At 51.2% G+C, this 24365-nt stretch overlaps 1 protein-coding gene across 4 annotated transcripts; it reads left to right on the plus strand.

Moving 5' to 3' along the window:
- Positions 1-12057: 12057 nt before the first annotated feature.
- Positions 12058-18899, plus strand: MLF2 (myeloid leukemia factor 2). 4 transcript variants are annotated; one of them, XM_054041923.1, is made up of 9 exons: positions 12058-12078; positions 13089-13163; positions 13372-13498; positions 13979-14014; positions 15533-15586; positions 16039-16164; positions 17058-17217; positions 17298-17538; positions 18301-18899. In XM_054041923.1, the coding sequence occupies exons 2-8, from the start codon at positions 13114-13116 to the stop codon at positions 17474-17476; spliced, it is 732 nt and encodes a 243-aa protein (XP_053897898.1). In that variant the 5' UTR covers positions 12058-12078; positions 13089-13113; the 3' UTR covers positions 17477-17538; positions 18301-18899. The 4 variants fall into 4 exon arrangements, with proteins under 4 accessions (XP_053897898.1, XP_053897870.1, XP_053897879.1 ...); XM_054041895.1 differs by lacking the exon at positions 12058-12078 and adding an exon at positions 12312-12538; XM_054041904.1 differs by lacking the exon at positions 12058-12078 and adding an exon at positions 12312-12523.
- The last annotated feature ends 5466 nt before the right edge of the window (positions 18900-24365 follow it).

Genomic DNA, 24365 nt, shown 5'->3' on the forward strand with positions numbered 1-24365 from the left:
CTCGGTGACGACGGAAGGAGGGACCTGGGGAAGGGAGGGGAGAGGGACTGGGAGGGAGAAAAGAGGGAGGCACGATGCAGAGAAAGCCAGGTTAGTGGAAAGAACCTTGGAACAATGTGCACTCACATTTGCCAAACGATCATTAACAATTAGGGGAAGCAGAATGGTGAGCGGAAGGGGTGCTAGGATCCCTGGTTCAGTTCCAGGCTTCAACACCCACCTGATGTGTGACTCCTGGCAAATCTCTGTGCCTCGGTTTCCTCACCCCTTGTCCTATCTATCAGATTGTGAGCTCAGGTCAGGGACACTGTCTCACTGTGTATTTGTAGAGTACCTAGTGCAAACAGGGCTCCGATCTTGGTTTGGGGCCTCTAGGTGCCACTGCAATACAAATAACTACTAAGACATTAATCTTCACCCTCTTGCACAGAGGAGAAGCTGAGGCTGAGAGAGGGAAAGTCACACAAGTCAAATAGAGCCAGAAGTCCTGACTCCCTGTCTCTAGGGCTCTCTAACCCATTGGGCCCACATCCTCCCAAAGCTAGAAGAGAGCCCAGAAGTCCTGTCCCCCAACTCTATCCCATTAGACCTGTGTCCTACACCTAGGACTAGGGATGGGAGAAAGCAACGGGGGTGTGTTGGTGATGTGGTGTTTCCTTAGGTCGCCTTCTGAAAATCCTAGACATGAAAAATGCTATTAGTAACCATTTTGTCCAATGTGCCGCTCTCTGCCCCTGGTCCTACCGCCTGGCCCCACCTACCCCCTTCTTCGTAGGGCAGATGGGAACACTTCGTTCTATCGCCCGACCCAATCACTCTAGCTGCTGCGGCTTCACCTATTGGTCGCACAATGATCCCGCTTGTCTGGGCTCCCCGCTGCGCTCATGCTGGACCTGACCCAGCTGCGGGCTAGAGGACGGCTGGGGAGGAAGATGGTGCTTGGCATATAGGAAGAGGCTGAATTTGGTCTCACTCTCGCTCAATGTTTCCCTCCTTTTGTCTCGTTCTACATGTCTCTTCAGCTGGTGCCTTTTCAGGCTGGCTCCTGGGCCCAGAAATCCCTCTTCGCCCCAGCCCCACATACACCAAAGAAGCCTAATGCGATCCAGGAAAGAACTGAAACACATTCGTTAATCGATGTCCAAAATCACCAACCCTCCCCGTATAACCCCGCATACAAGGCGCTCCACCCTGTAGGGTTTGGGTCGGGCTACCGAGGGAGCCCCTCCGCTTCTGCTCCTGGCCATTCCCAATAGGAGGCGCTGTAGGGAACAGCGCAGGGCCCCTGATTGTGGGGACAACTCCCAACTCCTCCGGTCCCAGCAAGAGTCACTGGAGATCGTGGATGGGGGGGGGGGGGGGGTGTTTTCCAGCTGCTCCCGGCGGGCCAGCAGGAGGCGCTGCCGGGAGGTGGGTACAACGTGCCTGGCAGGGCTGTGTGGGGCGGGGAGGGCACAAGGGGCGGTACGCTTAAGTCGCCCGCGGTTCCTCCTGTCTGGAATTTTCCACTCCAGCAGCCCGCGCTCCCAGCACGCCCCGCCCCCGACTGGCACCATTCCTAGGCTTTCCAACCCCGCCGCCCGTGTCCCGTCAGGGAGGAACCGGGCCAGGGACAGGGTCCTCCTGCGCGGGAACCAGGCAGGGCGATGGGTGTTTTTCCCGCGCTCAAGGAGTGGGGCGTGGGGTCGCTGGGGGTGGGGAGAAGCGGCTTCCAAAACCCCATATAAGGAGGGACCAATAGGCGAGCATCTGATTGGATAATTCAAATGAGCTCTTTGCCTGGTAACAGGCTTCTCATTGGCTGCTGGAAACAAGTCTATGCAATAGGAAAAGGCATAAAGAAGAAGAGAATGGGAAAGAGACTATCGGGTCCGGACGGGGAGGGCAGTTACTGTGACAACCAGGGAGGGGGTTGAGTTTCCTGCCTCGGGGGGAGGAAGGGCGGAGGGGCTCCGGACGCCTGGGTTCTTTCCCTGGTTGTGGAGAGGGAGTGAGCGCCAACAGGCTACAACGGGGGGGTCTGTAGAACAGGACTTCTAGGGTCTCTCCTACCTGCAGGGGGGAAATGGGCGCTAATGAGATAAAGCCAGGGTGGCTGGTTTCAGTCTGTGACCTTGGGTCCTTCCAGTCTCAGCGTCAGTGTTCCTCTCTGTAGATGATCCCAGCCCACGTTGCAGGCAGGTTGTGAGGTCAAAGGGAATGTTTGTAAGTCACCTGGGTCATGGGTATCTTTGGATGAAAGATGCCATGGAAAGAGAGAATTTGTGTTATTTCTTACTGCCATACCAGTGTTAAAGTAGAAGGGAGGGAATGCAGCTCCCTCCTCTCCCTGGCTTGATAAACAGTGTCTCACTCCCAGCTCTCCCTTCTTGGATGGGGTGCAAAAAATACACCCTCCTATTTCAATTAGTTTTACCATTGCTTATATTGTACCCAGAGGCCCCATTGTCCAGGCACTATACAGACATAAAGCGAGACAGTTGCTGGCACAAGGAGTTCGCAATCTCCATAATGATGCCTTTTTCAGGGGGTGAGGCCAATTTCATGCTCCCAGTGAGGCCAGGAGGGAGTCCAGTATTTCTTTGCTACCATAGATTGAATCTGTGATTCTAGCAGCGAGATTCAGGTCAATCATAATATTTCTGGTTCATTCAATGGCTGAATAAAAATAACAGCTTGAGTTCAAAGCTAACAGCAGGCATGAAACAGAATACAGTGTCAGCAAGAGTCTCTGGATAAGGTGTGCAGCATTGACACCTGCTGTCTCCCAGAGTGTTACACTTGCTGGCTCTCTTTAACCCCTAGACCAGATGTAGAAACGTCAGATTCCCCAGAACTATTTGCCTGTAGGATGTCAGTTCTGTTCTGGTCCCAGCTCAGGTGTAGTGGTGTCAGGGACTAAGATACAGAACCTTTCATCTTGAGGGCCCTGGTTTCAGTCTAATCTCAGGCAAGGAGACTGCCTGTTTCAGGGAGATCAGTAGATCCCTGAAAATCTGCAGGTATCCGTGGGCCATGTTTGCAGATTGGAGGCAGATACAAATTTTGTATCATGCAGGGCTCTAGATGGAGATCAGGTTAGAAGATACAGAGACTTTCGCTGCTAGGGCTCTGATTCTAACCTTCTTCAGTGGAAGTTGTTTCCAGATGATAGTTTTGTGGCCCCTGCGTGAGAGGTTTCTGAATCTTGTTCCTAATGAAAATACATATCCCTATTGCCACACTTGGCACTTCTCATCAAGCAAGATGAATGGTCTACAAACACTGCACTCTTTTTTCCCCGGATGGAGGATGCTTGTGCACATTGCCAAACATGCAGAAACATATACACACATACCCCAAACACATGCATACACACACATATACAAATTCATGTACACTCACAAACGTGCATACCATGCACGTGCACACACATTCTTAGATTCCAAGGCCAGAAGAAACCACTGTAATCATTTAGTCTGAGCACCTGTATAACACAAACCATAGAACTTCCCCAAAGTAATCCCTAGACCAGTTCTTTGTGGAGAAACATCCAAAAAAATTTTTTTTAAATGGTCAGAAACAGAGAATGTTCAAATGGTTAATTAACCTCACTGTTAAAAATTTATGCCTAATTTCCTGTTTCAGGAAGTGTTGCACCCAACATGGGGGAATTCTAAATTAGACCTCACCAACTAAGCACAGCACTAAAAATTAATGGTAACTTGGGTATAAGTGATCATGACTTGATAATGTGCAAACAGATTGAAGTCCAGACCAGTGATAGAGATACTTGGTGCTTTAGAAAGGTAAATTTCACAAAGTTGAAAACAATTATGAGCCAGATCAGTTGGGAGAAAGTATTTAATCAGAAAAAATGTGAATTATAATTGGGAATTCTTGAAGAATATAACTTATATAATTTACTAAATGCCCCAAAAGCCACACTCCCACGATCAAGAAGGCTGTATTGGTTAAGAAACTCACCTGGTTTAAAGAAGTGAAGGCAGCTATAAAAAATAATATATAACAATTAGAAGAAAGGGGAAGGTAATGAATATAAATCAGATGCTAGGAACTGTAGAAAATTGACAAAGGAAGCAAAGGGACAAATGGAGAAATCTATGGCCAGTGAGTTCAGAATAAAATAGAGTGTTTTAAGTATATTAAGAACAAGAAGAATCTCAACAAAGGTACTGATCCATTACTAGATGGAAATGGTAGAATTATCAATAGTAATGGACACAGGCGCCGCCTTCTAATTTTTCTCAGAAGTGCTCAACCCTTGCTCAGCCCCAGGCCCCACCCCAACTCCACCCTTTCTCCCAAACCTCCACCCCCATCCCACCTCTTCCCACCTCTACCCTGCCTCTTTCTGACCCGTCCCCTGAGCACACCCCATCCCCTCCCTCCCAGCACCTCCTGCACACCGTGGTGGGCGGGAGTTGGGGGAAGGGGAGGGAGAGGTGCTCGACTACTCATGGATGCTAAGCACACACTAATTTTTTTCCATATGTGCTCCAGCCCCGGAGCACCCATGGAGTCAGCACCTAATGTAATGGAGAAAAGGCAGGTGTGTTCAACAAATATTTCTGTTCTGCATTTAGGGAAAAAACTGATGATGTAGTCATATGATATAACACTTTTGCTATTCCACTAGTATCTCAAGAGGATGTTAAAGAGCAGCTACTAAAATCTGGCATTTTAAAATCAGCAGTTCCAGAGCAAATTTCATTCAAGAGTTTTAAGAGAGCTGGCAGAGGAGCTCACTGAACCATTAATGTTGATTTTCAGTAAGTCTTGGAACACTGGGAAAGTTGCTGAAGAATGGAAGAAAGCTAATATGCCAATTTTTAAAAAGGGTAAAGACAGTGACCTGGATAATTATAACTAAGACTATGATTTAGTCATGGGTATTTTTAGTAAAAGTCATGGACAGGTCACGGGCAATGAACAAAAATTCACAGCCAGTGACCTGTCCATGACGTATATTAAAAATACCTGTGATTAAATTGGGGGTAGGAGGGGGACTCGGGGCACTGCTGGGGGAGCGGCGCTTGGGGCCAGTGGCACCAGCTGCCTGGGACAGTGGACCGTGGCTGCTCCAGCTGGCCAATTGGGGACCACTGCCTGGGGCCGCTGGAGCAGGGGCTCCTCTGGCCAGCCAGCTGGGGATTGCTGCCCGGGGCTGCTCTGGCCAGCCAGGGACCGCTGCCCGGGGCCACTCCGGCCAAGGCCGGCTCCAGGCACCAGCCTGGCAAGAAGGTGCTTGGGGCGGCTGCTCCGGAGAGGGGCAGCACGTCCAGGTATTCGGCAGCAATTTGGCGGACGGTCCCTCACTCCCACTGGGAGCAAAGGACCTTCCGCCGAATCACCGCCGCAGATCGCAATCGCTGCTTTTTTTTTTATTTTATTTTTTTTTTTGGCTGCTTGGGGCGGCCAAAACCCTGGAGCCAGCCCTGACCCCGGCTGGCCAGGGACTGCTGCCCGGGGCCACTCCGGTCAGTGACCACTGCCTAGGGCTGCCAGAGCAGGGGCTGCTCTGGCCGACCAGTTGGGGACTGCTGCCCAGGGCTGAGACAGCTGCTTGGGCAGCCCTGGGGGTCAGCCACACTGGCCACTGGAGAAGTCACTGAGATCATGAAAAGTCATGGAATCCGTGACTTCCGCAACCTCTGTGACGGACACAGAGCCCTAATTATAACCATGTTAGTCTGACATTGATGCCAGACAAGATAATGGAGCAGCTGATATGGGACTCAATTAATAAAGAATTAAAAGAGGGTTATATAATTAATGCCAATCAATATGGGATTATGGAAAATAGACCTTGTCAAACTAACTTGATATATTTTTTGATGAGATTACAAGTTTGGTAGATAAAAGTAGCAGTGTTGATGTAATATACTTAAACTTTTGTAAGGCATTTGACTTGGTACCGCATGACATTTTAATTAAAAAATTAGAATGATATTAACTGGATTAAAAATTGGCTAGCTGATCAGTCTCAAAAAGTAATTGTAAATGGGGAATAATCATCAAGTGTATGTGTTTCTAGTGGGGTCCCACAAGAATCAGTTCTTGGCTCTCCACTATTTAATATTTTTATGAATAACCTAGAAGCAAAGATAAAATCATCACTAATAAAGTTTGCAAATGACACAGAAATTGAGAGAAGTGATAAATAATGAAGAGGACAGGTCACTCAAACAGTGATCTTGATCACTTTGTAAGCTGAGTGCAAGCAAACAACATGTGTTTTAACTTGGCTAAATGTAAATGTATACCTTTAGGAACAAATATAGGCCATACTTACACAACGCAGGACTCTATCCTGGGAAGCAGTGACTCTAAACAAGATTTGGGAGTTGTAGTGGTTTACAGGGCTGGCTTTAGGAAGTGCGGGGCCTATTTCGAACATTTTCGGCGGAGCCCCGGCAGGGATGACTGAAAAAAAATAAAACATGTAAAAAAAACCTTTCATTACTTAGCAACCGGTTCCCTATAAAAAATTCTGATTTAAGGGATGTGCCACAGTATGTATTTTTTGTACCAGTAGGGTTTCCATATGTCCGTATTTCCTCCCGGACGGCAATTTAAGAACCAAAAAGCCTGACATGTCTGGGAAAATATAGATGTATGTTAATTCTACCTAAAGTTCTTTTTTAAAAAGATGGGCCTGAACTAGAAATGAGCTCTGTTTCACATGTGTGGGTCCCCACCACTCCCTGGGGGTGTGCTAGGGTGACCAGAGGTCCCAATTTTATAAGGACAGTCCCGATTTTGGGGTCTTTTTCTTATATATGTAAGCAGAGTCAGGATGAGCTCTACCCTGACATCTGGTGGTGAATTATGGCGAGTGTGGAAAAGAACTCCAGGGGCTGATCTGGTTTGCATAGGCACACCCACTCGCCTGGCATGAAACAACAGCAACTCAAAGTGGTTACTTTGGCTGGTGTGGGATCCCCAGTTTCTCTATTATTGGGGCAGGAAGAATAAAGTTTTGTTACCCTGATTCTGTGAATCAAGGCCAGTGGAACTGTTGTATGACAGAAGGACTGAGTGAGTCCTTCACCATTACCTAAGTAGCACTTGCTTGACAAGGGGCATGGGTTACAAAACCCAGTGAATTGAGAGAGTATGGGGACAGGTATTTATACTTGATGGTATGGGCCCTCTTTGAGGGTTTGAAATACCAATTGTACTACTTTCTCTCCCCACTGTTGAATGTTAGAGCTAACTTTGATTCCATTAGGAGTCTAGTTACAGGCTGCTGAGCTGAATTCACTTTGGGCCAATGGTGCACTAGCACTGGGGCTCCCCTTGAGCTGAAATTGCTAAGAGCTGGAATCACAAAAGAGCTAAGGTTATTAAGAGCTGAGATCACTGAGACTGTGTTAACTAGTGGGGGAGCCTGAAGCTATATTGCTAAGCAGCTGGTAGAGCAGCTAGCAGAGTGGAGCCTCATGGGGACGGTTGGAGCGGAGCTGAGCGGCTCACAGGTTGGTGAGCAGAGTGGAGCAGTTGCCAGAGCAGTTCGTGGACGGCGGGAGCGGTTCAGTGGAGTGGCTCATGGAGAAGGAGAGGCAGCATCATGTAAAACACCCTGCGTGCCTTTCCCCCCCCCCCCCCCCCCGCTTGAACTCTGGGGCTGCACTGACCAGGGACAGAGACTTTGGGGGGTTGTTGGACTTTTGGGACTTTGGTGATCCTTGGGTTGCTGGACCCAAGAGACTTTGGGGTTGTTGGACTTTTGGGACTTTGGTGATTCTTGGGTTGCTGGTCTCAAGAACCAAAGGGAAAGGACACAGCCCAATTTGCTGGGGTGGGTTTTTTGCTCATGAAGCCTGTTTGTGTTGTTTTTCCAATTTAATGCTGATGTCGTTTACCTCATGTTATTAAACATTTTCTGTTACACTCAGACTCCGTGCTTGCGAGAGGGGAAGTATTGCCTCCTAGAGGCGCCCAGGGGGTGGTATGTAATTGTCCCAGGTCACTGGGTCGGGGCTCGAGCCGGTTTTGCATTTGCGTTATTGAAACGGAACCCCTAGATACAGAACCCGGCCCTTGTTGCTGCCAACTTAGATGGGCAGAAGGGTTACATATAGGATCCTATTACCCCCACCCCCGTCCCGATTTTTCACACTTGCTGTCTGGTCACCTGAGGGTGTGCACATGAGTGGGTCCTAGCTGCTCCCTGCCCCCCTCATTGAAGCAGGTGTGCAGGGTTACTGCCCTGGGAACTGCAGGGCACCACTGGACATGGGAGTGCTGGAGGCAGGGCAGGGGCTGACTGGAGGTAGGGTCTGGCTGCAGGCAGGGCCAGGGGTGCGGGTCTGGCTGAAGACAGGGGTGTGTGGGGTGGGCTGGCTGGCTTCAAGCAGGGCCGCAGGGGGGTCCGGCAGGGGTTGGCGACAGAGGACTGGCTGGCTTCAGGCAGGGGGTTGCGGCAGGGGTTGGCTACAGGCAGGGCAGGGGGTGCAGGGCTGGTGTGGGAAGGGGGGCTGGCTGGCTTTGGGCAGGGCTGCAGGGGTGTGTGGCAGGGGTTGGCTGGAGACAGGGCTGGGGGTGCGGCAGGGGCTGACTGTGGACAGCGGCAGGGCAGGGGGTGCGGGGCTGATGCGGGCAGGGCAGGGGTTGCGGCAGGGGCTGGCTGGAGACAGGGGCTGTCTGCGGGAAGGGCAGGGGGTGCGGGGCTGGCTGGAGACGGGCTGGCTGCGGGCAGGGGGTGCGGGGCTGGCTGGAGACGGGCTGGCTGCGGGCAGGGCAGGGGATGCAGGGCTGGTGCGGGCAGAGGGTGCAGTACAGCCCACCTTGTACGGTAAGTGCCCCCTCCTCCTCCTCCCTCCCCCACCGGGGTAGCAGCAGCAGCCTGGGGCTCGGAGGCTATTTAAAGGGCCCGGGGCTCCCTTGCTTCCACCACCCCAGCCCTTTCAATAGCTGCGGGAGCCCTGGGGAAGCGGCGGGGCTCCAGCGGCTATTTAAAGGGCTGGGGCGGTAGAAGCAACGGGAGCCCCGGACTTTTTAGATAGCCCCCAGCGCCCCACAGCCCTACCCCAGGGCTCCAGCAGTGGGGCTCTGGTGGCGATTTAAAGGGCCTGGGGCTCCAGCCCGTGCTGGGAGCCCCAGGCCCTTTAAATTGCCCCCTGGGGAAGCCGGGCCACCCGGGTACAGCACACCGGCTCTTGCCGGTACACTGTACCGGGGCTTGAGCGCGGGGCCCTCTTAGGGGCGGGGCCTGATTCAGGGGAATTGGTTGAATTGGCCTAAAGCCGGCCCTGAGTGGTTAATCAGCTGAACATGAGCTTCCAGAGTGATGCTATGGCCAAAAAGGCTAATGCAAAGGTTGGATGCATAAATGGGAATGTCAAGTAGGAAAAGATAGGTTATTTTACCCCTGTTTTTGACACTGGTGCGACTGCTGCTGCAATAGGGTGTCCACTTCTGCTGTCCATGATTCAAAAAGGATGGTGATAAATCAGAGAGGGTTCAGAGAAGAGCCACGAGAATAATGAAAGGATTAGAAAACCTGCCTTCTAGTGACAGACTGAAGGAGTTAAATCTATTTAGCTTAACAAAGAGAAGGTTAAGGAGTGATTTGATTACAGTCTATAAGTATCTACATGAGGAACAAATATTTAATGATGGGCTCTTCAGTCTAGCAGAGAAAGATATAACATGATCCAGTAACTGGAAGTTAAAGCTAGACAAATTCAAACAGAAAATAAAGCATACATTTTTAACAGTGAGGATAATTAATCATTGGAACAGTTTACCAAGGGTTATGAAGGATTCTCCATCACTAACAATTTAAAAATTAAGATTGGATGTTTTTCTAAAAGATATGCTTTAGGAATTACTTTGGGGAAGTTCTATGGCCTGTGTAATACAGGAGGTCAGACTAGATGATCACAATAGTCCCTTCTGGCCTTGGAATCTATGAAAAATCCACAGTGCTGAGTACAGATTTCACTCACTTCCCAATGGATTCTAATGCTCTGTGTTGCTTGGGAACTCCAGTTTCTTCTTCAGGTTGGCTTTGCAAATGCAGCAGAATATTTCTCTCCTTTTTAGGGTCTTCTCCCCTTGGCACACAAGCAAAACTGAGGTTATATGAGCTAGCTCTCTTGGGGAATAAAATATGGGGTGTGTGCATACATGTAAAGTGTGTGTGGGGGTATGTGGATTTTCTCTGTATGTGTGCATGTTCTTGAGCTGCACACTTGTGATTTTTTTTAGTATTGGGGGGGTGCATGTCAAGCGTGTTGAGTGAATGTTGCATGTGTGTATTTTTATGTGCACATTAAATTGTATGTAATTAAATTGTATGTGCATGGAACAACAAAAAAGCAGGAGAGTTTAATATTTGCATAACTTTTCATATTTGCATAAATCCAGGCACAAACCATTGGAAGCAGCTGACATCCCATTTTAAAGTGACATTGTCGCAAACCCACAATGTGGGGAGAGAGCTTATGGGGGGTCAAGAGCATTTGAGAGACACTGTTCATCCATATATCCATCTATCTGTCTGTAATAACAGCTCAGGGCAGATTTCTGGTCCTATTCCTATTTTAATGGAGGCTGCATCCTGCTATCATGAGCAAAGAGAAGGTGTCGAAACAACCCATCACTGCATGCAGCTTTGAATGGGGGAATGGTCTCTTTGGGTTTGGCACTGGGAAGTCACTGAGCCAAATGATGCATTTCAAACACACACACACACCCGCCGCCCGTCCTCTCCTTTATTGTGCTGCCAAAGAGTTTGTTGTCTGTACCTCCCATTCCCCCAATGGCACATAGGGTGACCAGATTTTCAAAATGAAAAGGTATGGGGATGTGTAGCATGTATGAGTGTGTCACATTCAGATTAGTGCAGGGAAAGAGGTCTGAGAAGTGGGGGAGGGAGGGCAGGATTGTTGGGTAGCAATCAGGTTGTATGTCAGCCAGGTATGGAGAACAGTAGAGTGGCGGCAGGGGCGGCTCCAGGCACCAGCCCACGTGCCTGGGGCGGCCTGCTGGTCGCCGTGAGGGAGGTAGTCAGGCAGCCTTCGGCGGCATGCCTGCGGGAAGTCCGCTGGTCCCGCGGCTTCGGCGGCAATTCGGCAGCGGGTATGCCGAAGGCGCGGGACAGGCAGACCTCCCACAGGAATGCTGCCAAATCCGCATTATCAGCGGACCTCCCACAGGCATGGCGCCAAAGGCTGCCTGACTGCTGTGCTTGGGGCGGCAAAATACATAGAGCCGCCCCGAGTGGCAGGGCAGATGACACAAATGGGAATCTCAGGTAGGAACAGAGAGATTATTTTACCTCTGTATTTGGCACTGGTGCAACCATTGCTGCAACATTGTGTCCAGTTCTGGTGTTCACAATTCAAAAAGGAGGCTAGATGTGTAGCAAGGAAGGTAGACAGCAGCAATGATGAGACAGGGCATGTGGGTTGCAGGTCTGGACGGGTGAGAGGCAGGGGAGGGGGCACAAGCTAAATGAATGCCACTGTGCATCCCCCTCCTTCAGCAGATGCAGGAAGTGGTAAGAGGCGGAAGCAAAAATCAGTACTTGAGACTCTGGGTTCCTGGGCAGCAGGGGCTTCGGAAGGTGGCAAACAGGTGGCAGAGCAGAGAGGTGCGGGAATTGCAGAGCAGTGCTGGTTGGACCCAGCTCAGCCTGCTCTGCTGGAGCGGACGTGGACCAAAATGGTCACCTCGCCTAGAAAACTAGAACCGGGTGGGTCTCAAAGGAGCCCCCAGGAGCCATCTGAGCCAGCCTCCAATGGGAGCAAGAAGGGCCGTGTACGTTCGGGCCGGGCTGGCGAGCAAGGCTAGAGCCGGAGCTCGGGGAACCAGCCGGGCAGAGAAGACCGAAACCAGCAGCCACGGCCTTCAATCAGCCTTTCGCCTCCGCCGGCCCCCGCAGCGCAGCTCTAATGTGTGGTGCGAGGGAGACCCCTGCTGTTCCCCCGTGTGCACTGCACCGTGCACGGGTCCGGCCCAATGCAGGCGGCTCCTCCCCGTTCAGGTGACGGGAGCTGAAGCCGGGCTGCCGGCAGCCATTTCCTTAGCAGCCTCACAACAAAAGGAGGCCACGGGCCATTAAGGGTATCACGCCCCGTCTCAGACCTTCTATTGTTACATCCCCCACTCCCCGGGACGGGTACCCGGGGCCCCCCTGGCGCTGTGCGGGGCGATGGTTATAACCATCCCCTCCCCACCACTGTGCCCCTTGCTTCTCCCACCCACCGCCACCCCTCGCCCCGCGGAGCCGTTACAGCGCCGGCCGGGCTGCGCTGTGTGTTGCGGCAGCGGGGAGGCGCTGGCGGGCCGGGCCGACCTCACTTCCTGGCTAGGCCCTAGTGCGGGCTGGCAGCGGCCGGCGGCGGAGGGCAGCGCGCTCCCGGCTCCCCTTCTTCCAGCGCACCCTCCGCGAAGGCCGGGCGGGGAGCAGGCGGGCTCCGGGGCTAGATGGGAGCGGAGGCTTGAGCGGGCGCTGCGCTGCCCGTGGCAGAGGAAAGCCTGCGGGAGCGAGCGGCGGACACCCCGCCAGGCAGGGGAGCGTGAGGTGGGCGGGTGGCAGGCGGGATGCGGGCCGGGGAGGTTGCAGCCTGCAGGAGGCGCAATGGGAGAGGAGGCTGCCCAGGCGTGGGGCCCGGCTTGTGCTCGCCTTGGGGGAGGGGGCTGTCTGCAGGGCGAGGGGCGCTTGTTTCTGCGCTGGGGTAAGTAGTGACGCTGCGGGGCCGGCCTGGTGCCTCCGCACCTTCGGGATTCCTCGTGTGAACGGGGGGCGCCTGTGCCTGCACTAGGGGCCCGGGGTGAGGTGTCTGTGCGGGGCAGGTAAGCGATAAGGAGCCTGATTTTGGGGGTTGGGGGGTGGAGACGGCAGTTTGGTTATATTCCCAGTCAGGGGAGGGGTGGTTTGTGAAACGGCTCCTATTGGTTGAGCTGACCTACTAGAGGCATCTGTAGAGATTGCTCTGCTACCGGCTGGGCACAGGGCCTGGTGCAAGAGGGAGGGTTGCATGAGCTGGTGGATACATTTTGGTGTGAAAAGAGAGGGGGTCATGCCCTGTGGCCCCAGCTTGCTTATGTTCACTCCGGCTCCCTGTTTGCAGAGCCCTCCCTGGATCTGAAGGAAGTATGTTCCGGTTCATGAGGGATGGAGAACCAGAGGACCCCATGTTTACAATGTGTGTATAAACCCCAAATTTATCTGGGGGGGGAGAAGTGGGCTCATAGATTAGATTAGGGAAGACTGTGTGTCAGGACTCATAGGTTGTATTTCCCACTCTCAGAGGGAAATAGATTCAGGGTTAGATCAGGGGACGGAGTCAGGACTGGTTGGTTATCTGGGACTCTGCCTCCTAAGGTCTCCTCTCCCTGTTGACCCCCCTCCAGGGACCCTTTTGCTATTCACCGTCAGCACATGAACCGCATGCTTTCTGGAGGCTTTGCATACAGCCCTTTCCTCAGCATAACTGATGGGACCATGCCTGGGGCACGTCAGGCCAGCCGCAGGATGCAGGTAAAGGGGATGCTGAGTATAGTTGTAGAGTCTCTTTTCCCTCTGACTTCCTTCACCTTCCCACATGGTTAGGGTGGTGCAGTTCTCTTCTTTGCACGAAGTGGGGGAAGGAAAATTAGTTCCTTAGAACATGGTGTTATATCCCTTTACTTCACATGCTTCCCTCCAATCTACTCTATGCCAGGGCATCAGTGTCTTGGGGTGATGGAAGATAAGTGTAATTTTGCAGACCCTAAATTAATATAATATATATCACCAAAAGAAGTTTGAAAGTGTCACTTCTTTCCCCGCCTGCACCTTGTGGGCAGTGGGGGGACATACAGGAGTTTGTGGAGCAGTGTCTGTCTGTTCAACCCTTTGGCCACTTGGTGTGCTTGGGTCTTTTGTTTCCTTCCATTTCCTGTGAAGGGGAAAGGGCCCTGGGTTTGGACAATGAGTGGATCCCTCCTAATTTTTTTGTTTCTCTGTTGCCCCCTGCAGGCAGGAGCCATCTCACCCTTTGGAATGTTGGGAATGGTAAGGCCTCAATTTCTCTGTGCAGCTCTGGGGCCTTCCCCAAAGTGTAACATCCAGATTTACAGCTCCCCAACAGATCACTTTATCCCCAAGTTCTTCATGTGCTCCACATACTCAGCAGTGCTACAGTGCAGCCACCTCTAGGTGAGCGTGTCAGCAAACACAGTACAGGGAAGGGGGAAGGAACATGGACACCAGGGCAAACCCCAGCTTCTAGGAAAAGACCTTAATAGGGTGTGAGCCAGTGGGTAGGAGACCTGGGTTCGACTCATGGCTTTAAATGACCCTCTGTGTGACTTTGGTGAGGTCACTTTACCTCTCTGTGCCTGTGTGACCCCTCCAACCCTTTGTCTGTTTGGAGTAGAGTCTGTCTCTTATTAAATAGTTGCACAGGGTCTTGCACAGCGGAACCCTGAGCTCAGTTGGGGTCTCAAGGTGCTACTGTGATACAACAAATAATAGAAATGGGATGGTTGATTACCAGGAAGAGCAGACAGAACTGTGGCTCTTGGAAGAAGACCTGGGCACCATTAAGGAGGCTTACTGAAAACCTCTGCTTAACGGGTAGAAACTGTCAAAAAAGCCAACAAAACATTAGGTTGCCCAGGAATAGGATGGAAAATAATACTGGAGTTATTCCAATGTCATTACATAAACCAGTGGGATGCGCTTACCTGGAACACTGTGTTCTTCTCTGGTCACCCTCTCTCTGAAAGGACATAGCAGAAATAGAGGGAGTTCAGTCATGGGTGGCAAAAGTCATTAGAAACCTAAAGATTTCCATATGAAGAAAGAGTGAAGAGATTGGGACTATTTCTGTTAGAGAAGAGATGAATAATAGATGAGATAAGTAAATTGTGTGCTCTTATTTATACTTTCTCCTACTACAAGAATGAGAGACTATTCAATTACATTGAAAGGCAGCACATCTGAAACTGACAAAAGACAAACTTCTTTTGTATATTTCATGATTAATTTGTGGAACTCTCAGCCCTAGGATATCAAAAATGACTAGACATTTTTTTATCGAAGATGAGAACATCCATAGTTATGTTAGATCAAGAAAAGCAATAGAAGAGAGAAGTTCCCCACTGAGTGGCATAAATGAGGAAGTAGCTTCCCCTAGGGACAGACAGTTTCACAATTTCCACTAAGGGGTTTCTTTTACCTTCAATTGTAGTGTCTGGTCCTGGCCACCATCAGAAACAGGATACTGGTCTGATCTAGTGTTGTGACCCTATCTTTCTGTGAGCTCAAATCAAAGCTGGGGAACTGATGCAAGAGTGATTCTGGGAATTGAAGAGCTTAGAGTGAGATCTTGGGTACAAAGGGTCGATGTTAGGGGTGAGCACGGTGCAGTTCTATTACCATAGCCTGGTTTTCTCATAGGATGAGGGGTCAGGAACTCTCGTTTATTCTCGTAGAGGAACAGCTTCCATGTGTCCTTGTGAGTGCATTCACTCGTCTCCTCTCCCTCTGTCCTCTTCCCACCTGACTCTGTTCCTCCCCTCCTTCCAGGCAGGTGGCTTCATGGACATGTTCGGGATGATGAACGATATGATTGGAAATGTGGTAAGAACCTTCCTCAACACTGTTTGCATTGACAAGCATGCACTGATATCACCTCTGCCATCCTGGGTAATCAGTTGCCACCCAGAGTCTCCTGTTTTACCCTCCACAAGGGCTACTGCTGGTCCCATGCCATTGTTCCTTCCCAAGCAGTAAAGATGGCATTGCCTATACATTTGGAGGAACATGGGGCATGAGGGAGCAGCCCCTCCATGCAGAGAAGATGAGGCAGTGGGAAGGGTGTGCAAGGGATGTCTCCCTCACTTGTGGAGCAGAAGGAATGGGGCGGGGGGTAATGGAAAGGAGAGGGGTGGGTGTGAAAGGGAAGAGGATGGCCCCCTTTTATCAAAAAGAAACCAAGATGAATGGTGGGAGGAGGAGAGTATTCCCCACGGGGAGGGGCTCATAGGAGCAGCTGACTTTTCTCTCTCTCCTTCCTCACCTTCCCTCACCAGGAGCATATGACAAGTGGTGCCAACTGCCAAACATTTTCTTCCTCAACTGTCATCTCCTATTCCAACTTGGGTGATGGCCCCAAAGTCTATCACGAGACCTCGGAGATGCGCTCTGCACCTGGCGGGGTGAGAAGGAAGCCGCTGCTCCTGCACCCAGTGATGGGCAGGGCATCACAGGCAGCTGCTTTTGCTGGGGGTGGATCTGCCTCATTTGGTTGTATGGCACTGACTGCCCAGAGCATTTTATTATTTGTACTACCATAGCACCTAGGAGCCCTAGTCATGGACCAGGACCTTATTGTGCTAGATGCAGTTGAGACACAGAACAAGAGACAGTCCCTGCCCCAAAAATCTATACAATCTAAGTGTAACACAAAAGATGGATGCATTTTGGATGAGGGAGGTTTATAAGTAGACAAAGACAATATTAGTTAGCATGGTAGGCTATGATCTCTATACACCAGCAGTTTAACTGATGTCAAGTTTTTTGTAGGCATCATGGCAAAGGATGAATTTCAAAGTGGATAACGAGGTAGTTTTGCAGATGTTCATGGGGAGCACCTCCCAAGTGTGAGGGCAGCATGGGAGAAAGCACAAAGGTGCTTGTTTGAAAATTTAACAAGTGGGTGATGGAGGTTGGCATCATGGGCCCACTGAAAGTGAGCATTGATGGCTTGGTAGTGAATGAGAGATAAGTATTATGGGGATTGACTGTGAAGGATATTCAAACTGAAGACAAGCAGCTTATGTTTGATGCATTTTTGCATACAGGTGAATCAAAGCTCTGGGACAATGATGTGGCTCAGTGAGGGGCCAGTGGAGTCATGCCCAGGGCTACATGAAGGATTTGTTTTTCCCTTGTTGATGATGTCTCACTTTGAAAGTGGTGGAGAAAAAAACAGTTATTCTGTTGGAAGACTAGGGAGGGGAACAATATTGCAGGGAGGAAATGAGGGGTGCTAAACAGGATTGCAGGGGGACAGGTGACGTACTGACACTATACTACACTTTGCACCCAGATCCGTGAAACAAGACGGACTGTGCGGGACTCAAACAGTGGCCTGGAGCAGATGTCAATCGGGCACCACATCCGGGAGAGAGCCCACATCATGCAGCGCTCACGGAACCATCGCACAGGTGACCAGGAGGAGAGGCAGGAGTACATCAACCTGGATGAGAGTGAGTGCTCCTTTCTCCCTGGGACTCCCAAATCCTGGACTGCCTTCCCATTGAGCCTGCTGTTCTCTTTCCTCGTGTAGGTGACGCAGCTGCGTTTGATGATGAATGGAGGCGAGAGACATCCCGGTTCCGGCCACAACGAGGACTGGGTTATCGGCGTCACGAGAGTAGCAGTGGTCGTCGGTCTGAGGGGACACATCTCGCTATCCAGGGCCCTGAGGATTCCCCATCCAGACAGGCCCGCCGATATGACTGGTGAATCTGGAGCAGACTTTGGGGGGGGTGCAGCATGGTCACCCCCAAATCCGCCTACTCCCTCTTGTAAGTCTGACTGTTCTCTCAACTCCCCGCATTGTGTGGCTGCCTCACTCCTTTTGAACCTCACTTTCAGTACCCCCAACATGGGGTACAGGGCCTCAATGCGAGCCTCTGGGGGTGTCAGTTGGAGAAGGGGGACATGCTCTAGGGTCCAGCAGGAAGCTTCCTCTTGGCAGCTCATCTTTGCCAGCATCCAGCCTGAGTCACTTCAGATGCTGTGAGTGGGGTAATATCCCATCCTGGTTTGGGGCTGATAGACGGAAAAATGAGGGGAATCATGTTCTGATACTCCCACATTATCTTGTGGACACACTTTGGGGAGTCTGTGCCACTTGCACCCTGGATTGTGTGGGAGTTGCTGTCTTGCCTCACCATCAGGCAAACACAGATGTGGGTTTAAATGTGTGAGGAAATGGGGAAGTAGCATCTGGGGAGCCAAGAAGATAGTGTTCAAAGATGTCAGTAAATTGAAGTTGAAGCCTATCTGCAAGAACTGTCTATTTACAGATGAAACCAAACTCTCGTGAGATCAGCTCAAGTCTAGATGCAGTAGAGAAGTGCTGGGTTTTTCCTTCCTCCCAGCATTCTGAATTGAGTTTACTGGGATTTGATTTAGTGCTAAGGATTTATTCATTTATCTGATCAGTTTCTCTTGCTGAATTTTAAATTGCAGTGCTTGGTTTTACCTTCTGTACCACCCCTTTATTTATACATCTGTAACTTGCATTCTCTCTTTCTCTTCTCCCTCTCTCCACCTTCTCTCAGGTACAGACAGTGAAACTCTGATGACAAAGCACTGCTTGGAATCTTCTCAAATTTAATATTAACCCCCACCCTCTAAGAATTGAATAAAGTGATTAACCCTCCATATTGCTCTCCTTCTGGCCTACAGGGTGGTTTGGGGACCCCATTGGTGTACGAAGGACACATTTATTATCCTGCCTCAGTTTACCCCTCCAACTCTTCCTCCTCTTTTTCCAGTCACACTTGGCTCAGTTCCCTTTGCTAGTATTTGTGGACAGAAGGGTCATCACCCTGTCCCTTCCAGCTCTCCTCCTGCGCCCTGGTTGGGCTGGTTCTGGAGTGGTATTTGGTCCCTTCTGAAATGATCATGTAGAAGAATTTCTTGCCCCATTGTTAATCCCCCTCACTGGGACCAAAGCCCCCACTTCCTCTCTTGCTTCCTGGTATGGTGAGGTGGAAGGATGTGTGTTTGGGAGGGGGAGAAGAACAAGAACTGAACCAGCCAGTATCTCCCTGCCCATGTAGCCCCATTTGCAGTCCACTCTCCCCTTTTTTAATTTGATTTGTGAAACTTGTATCTAGGTGTTTACCGAATAAAGGAACAAGAACTGTAAAGAAAATGGAGTTGGGTCATTTCTGTCTTCTCTCGCCTAAGGGAGCTGAATTGCCTGCTGCAGAACTATTGCCCTAACTTTTCCCTTCAACCTAGCACCACTTATGGGGCTGTCCTGTCCTGTCCTTCCCTTCACTTCCTCGTTGAATCAATCTGACAACCACCATGTTTTTTCACACATCCCCACCACCTTCTTACTAATTTGGGAGACAATGATTTATAAGATGGAAATTGTAAAAAAGCAACAGCAAGAAACCTCTGCTTTGTTTTAAATGCTATTATTTCACTCAACACACACACAAGTGAATGAGATTGGCTGGTTGCACTTTCAGGTCTTCTGTGCTCACATGAAAAGACTCTTGGGGTCCTTGCACAATGGAAAGGTATATTTCAATTCACCTCTTTCTATCTGAGGCTGAAGCTGGTTGAGGCTATTGTTAGTCCATTTATCTCCCTGCCCTTAACACGGGGGATGAGATGAAATTACAAGACAGCACATCTTCCAAAGAAATAATACTTCACTTAGTGTCAAACTTGTACCAACAAGATCCTTTTGTAACAAGTAGTTCAGGAAGAATCCCTACCTTGTTATTGCACAAATATCAGCTCTGGGTGCTGGCAGGGACTCAGCAAACATTATTAATTGGATCAGGCCATAGTTCACCAGGCTCATGGAATCCCTTTACCCTGAGTTTCTCAATACCTAACAGCTGTGGAAATGTCTCAGTCAGAACCAGGGAAGACCAATATAAGATGCAGTTTGGCAAACTCTGCCATGTTCTAGTACAGCTGCAGAAATGGGCAGTTTGCAGGAGACTCATTTTCTGTGCATTGGAGATAAGGTGCAGAAGCAGGTCCCTCGGAACTAGGTGCAAGGTGTTCACGCTATCCCACATTACAGGTGTGCGTCTGATGGAGCCTTGTCTCCATAGGGCAGCTCCACTCACAGTCTCATATTCTGCTCTGGCCTACTAGCTGGTTCTGATAGGGGCCAGGGTCTGGTTCCCTTAAGGTAGAGCTCACCAGGGTCTCCACATCTGAGGTGTAACAGGCAGCATTGGATGAGTCCAGGAGAGTGAAGGAAGGAGGTGCAGCTGTGACCATGGGCAGGAGGTGAAGGGAGTGAGACAAGTGCACCCCAGGGAGGGTCTGGGAGTTTAGAGATGGTGAGGTCAGGGCAGGTCCTGGAGTCAGCAAGGAAGGAGGGGCTACCCAAAGGAAGGGTGGGAGTGGCTTATTGGAAAGCAAGAAAGCCCCCTGGGGCTACCAGACTTTGGGAGGTGATGCCAAGGCAGTGGTGGCCCTGATCCTGGCCTGTGGAGGATCTGGGACTTCAAGTCTTGATCCACCAAAGAACCAGCTGAGCTCAGGAAGGGACTGACAGAATTAGGCAGTGATGCCTGAGGAGAGAAGGCAGAGAATGAGGGAGTCAAGCTTTGAAGCTTCTTAATATTAGGGCTCCCTTGCTTCCCCCCCCGGTGAATGAATTTCAGGAAGTATATAAAACGGTTACTCACCTTTGTAACTGTTGTTCTTCAAGATGTGTTGCTCATATCCATTCCAATTAGGTGTGCGCGCACTGCATGCACGATCGTCGGAGAATTTTCTACCCTAGCAACACCCGGTGGGTCGGCTGTGGAGCCCCCTGGAGTGGCGCCTTCATGGCTCTGGATATATACTCCAGCCGACCCAGCGCCCCCTCAGTTCCTTCTTGCTGGCTACTCCGACAATGGGGAAGGGGGGCGGGTTTGGAATGGATATGAGCAACACATCTCGAAGAACAACAGTTACAAAGGTGAGTAACTATTTTTTCTTCTTCGAGTGCTTGCTCATATCGATTCCAATTAGGTGACTACCAAGCCTTACCTAGGCGGTGGGGTCGGAGTGAGACATCGCTGTGTGCAAAACCGCTGATCCGAATGCAGCATCATCTCTAGACTGCTGTACAAGCGCATAGTGAGTGGCGAAGGTGTGGACCGATGACCAAACCGCCGCTCTACAAATGTCCTGGATCGGGACATGAGCCAGGAAGGCAGTCGAGGAGGCTTGAGCCCTCGTGGAGTGGGCGGTGAGGCACGGCGTCGGGGCACCGGCCAGGTCGTAGCAAGCACGAATGCAGGACGTGATCCAAGAGGAGAGACTTTGCGAGGAGACCGGTAAGCCTTTCATCCGGTCGGCCACTGCAACGAAGAGTTGTGTCGTCTTCCTAAACGGTTTTGTACGCTCCATATAGAAAGCAAGGGCCCTGCGTACGTCCAAGGAGTGCATATGCTGGTCTTGACGGGTGGCGTGCAGCTTAGGATGGAAGACTGGGAGAAATATATCTTGGTTCACATGAAAAACTGATACCACCTTGGGAAGAAAGGCAGGGTGGGGGTGAAGCTGCACCTTGTCTTTATGGAAGACTGTGTATGGAGGCTCAGACGTGAGCGCCCTGATTTCAGAAACACACCTTGCTGAAGTGATGGCTACAAGGAAGGCTGTCTTCCAAGATAGGTAAAGGAGTGAGCAGGTAGCCAATGGCTCGAATGGGGGCCCTGTGAGCTTGGTGAGAACCAGGTTAAGATCCCATGCCAGAACGGGTTGGCGTTGCTGTGGGTATAGCCGGTCTAAGCCCTTGAGGAATCCGACGACCAACGGGTTAGAGAAGACCGAGGAAGCGTGTTCTCCTGGGTGGAATGCCGATATAGCGGCCAGGTGAACCCTGACCGAAGATATCGCCAAGCCCTGCTGTTTTAGGGATAGAAGATATTCAAGTATAAGAGGAATAGACGCCTGCAAGGGGGGCGTGGCCCGCTGCTTGCACCAACAGGAGAACCGTTTCCACTTGGCTAAGTAAGTGGTCCGTGTAGAGGGCTTTCTACTTCCCAGCAGAATCTGTTGCACGGGACGTGAGCATTGAAGCTCTGTCCAACTCAGCCATGGAGCATCCACGCTGTAGGGTGGAGCGATTGCAGGTTGGGGTGACAGAGTCGGCCGTGGTCCTGAGAGATCAAGTCCGGGCACAAGGGAAGCGTGATCGGAGTTTGAACCGATAGCTTCAGAAGTGTGGTGTACCAGTGCTGTCTTGGCCAAGCTGGAAAGACTAGAATCATACGTGCCTTGTCTCTGCGTAGCTTGAGCAGCACCCTGTGGACCAGTGGGAATGGAGGGAAAGCGTAGAACAGCTGGTCTCTCCACGATAGGAGGAGCGCGTCCGACAGGGAGCCCGGAGATCGCCCTTGGAGGGAGCAGAACATGTGGCACTTCCTGTTGGCTCGTGAGGCGAACAGGGCGACTTGGGGAAATCCCCAGCTCTGGAAGATGGAATGGATGATATCCGGGCGAATTGACCACTCGTGCGTCTGGAAGGATCTGTTGAGACGGTCCGCTAGAGTGTTCTGGACTCCAGGGAGGAACGATGCCATGAGATGTATCGAGTGGGCAATGCAGAACTCCCACAGGCGAATGGCCTCTTGGCATAGGAGAGATGACCGGGCTCCTCCTTGCTTGTTGATGTAGAACATCAACAAGTGTTGTCTGTGAGGACTGACATGCAACGGCCATGTAGGAGACCGAGAAATGCCTGACAGGCTGGGCGCACCACCATCAGCTCTCGAACATTGATGTGCAGAGCTAGTTGGGATGCGGTCCACAGGCCCTGGGTATGGTGCTCCCCGAGGTGAGCGCCCCAAACTAGAGATGAAGCGTCCGTGACCAGGTGCAGGGAGGGTTGTGGGGTGTGAAATGGCACTCCTGCGCAAACCGCCTTGTGATCCAGCCACCAGGTGAGAGAGGTCAAGACCGTGACCACCACGCTCAGGTTGTCCCGATAAGGACGGTAGACCGACGATACCCAGGCCTGAAGTGGGCGAAGCTGAAGTCTGGCATGCCTGGTTACATAAGTGCAAGAGGCCATGTGTCCCAACAGGCCGAGGCACGTCCTTATTGTAGTGATCGGGAAGACTTGGAGTCCGTGGATGATGATTGCGATGGTGTGAAACCGAGTGTCTGGCAGAAGAGCTCGGGCGAGTCTGGAGTCTAAAACTCCCCCGATAAACTCTATTCTCTGGGTTGGCTCCAGAGTGGACTTTTCTTTGTTGAGTAGAATGCCTAACTCGTGGAATGTTTGTAGTATTATCTGGATGTGAGCTTGAACTTGCTCCCTGGTGCAGCCAGTCGTCTAGATACGGGAACACCTGTATCCTTTGTCGACAAAGGTATGCTGCCACGATAGCCATACATTTGGTGAACACTCTCGGAGCCGCGGACAAGCCGAAGGGAAGGACAGCAAATTGGTAGTGCACATTGTTTACTACAAATTGAAGGAAGCACCTGTTGGGGGAGGGGGGTAGATTGCTATATGAAAATATGCGTCCTTCATGTCGAGGGCGGCGTACTAGTCTCCAGGATCCAGGGAAGGGATGATGGTCCCCAAGGAGACCATGCGGAACTTCAACTTTACTATGAATTTGTTGAGTCCACGTAAGTCTAAAATGGGTTGCAGACCACCTTTTGCTTTGGGGATCAGGAAGTAGCGGGAGTAAAACCCCCTGCTCATTTACTCTGGGGGAACCTCCTCTATGGCCCCCATAGAGAGGAGCCCAAAAACCTCCTGTGTAAGGAGATGCTTGTGAGAAGGGTCCCTGAAGAGGGACGGGGACGGGGGGGGATGAAGAAAACTGGAGAGCGTATCCCTTCTCCACCGTGCGAAGGACCCAATGGTCCGAGGTTCTAAGGGACCAAGCACGGTGGAAACGGGACAGGCGATCCCGAAAGAAAGGAAATGGATCCTGGGTAGTGGTTGGTACGCCGTCCTCGAGCACACCTTCAAAAGTTTTGCCTAGGTCCTGAAGGTGGTCTAGGAGGGCCTTGGTTCTGACCAGGTTGGGGGCCGGTCGACCTCAGTCTACCACCTCGTCCCCGCCTTCTGGGGAAGTCCTGTCTTGGACGAGGAGGAGGAGGGTAGAACCTTTGTGGCTGGGGCCCAAAGGGCCTGCGCTGGGGTCCTGGGACATGCATTCCCAGGGAGCGCATGATGGTTCTGGAGTCCTTGAGGCTCTGCAACCAAGAGTCCGTCTTGTCCGAGAACAACCCCTGGCCCTCAAGCGGCAGATCTTGCAGGGTCTGCTGCAGTTCTGGTGGTAACCCCAAAACCTGGAGCCAGGAGATGCGTCTCATGGCTATCCCAGACGCTAGTGTCCTGGCGGCCGAGTCCGCTATGTCCAGGGAGGCCTGCAAGGAGGTCCTAGCCATCTTTTTACCTTCCTCCACTAGGGCCCCGAACTCTTCCCTCGAGTCCTGGGGGACCAACTCTTTAAATTTACCCATGGAATTCCATGAGTTGTAATTGTACCAACTCAAGAGCGCCTGTTGGTTTGCGGCTCTGAGCTGCAGACCCCCCCGCTGAGTAAACCTTGTGCCCAAACAAATCAAAGCATTTGGCATCCTTCGATTTGGGCGTTGCCGCCTGCTGACCATGATGCTCTCTTGC

Source organism: Malaclemys terrapin, chromosome 1, assembly GCF_027887155.1.
Source record: "Malaclemys terrapin pileata isolate rMalTer1 chromosome 1, rMalTer1.hap1, whole genome shotgun sequence".
NCBI lineage: Eukaryota > Metazoa > Chordata > Testudines > Emydidae > Malaclemys > Malaclemys terrapin.

What these genes read in the sequence shown, in the direction of transcription:
- MLF2 (XM_054041923.1), top strand. Translation starts at nt 13,114, where the DNA reads ATGTTCCGGTTCATGAGGGATGGAGAACCAGAGGACCCCATGTTTACA. An exon ending in GAGGACCCCATGTTTACAAT is followed by an intron (nt 13,164 to 13,371) that starts GTGTGTATAAAC and finishes ACCCCCCTCCAG; the next exon opens with GGACCCTTTTGCTATTCACC. An exon ending in TGCGCTCTGCACCTGGCGGG is followed by an intron (nt 16,165 to 17,057) that starts GTGAGAAGGAAG and finishes CTTTGCACCCAG; the next exon opens with ATCCGTGAAACAAGACGGAC.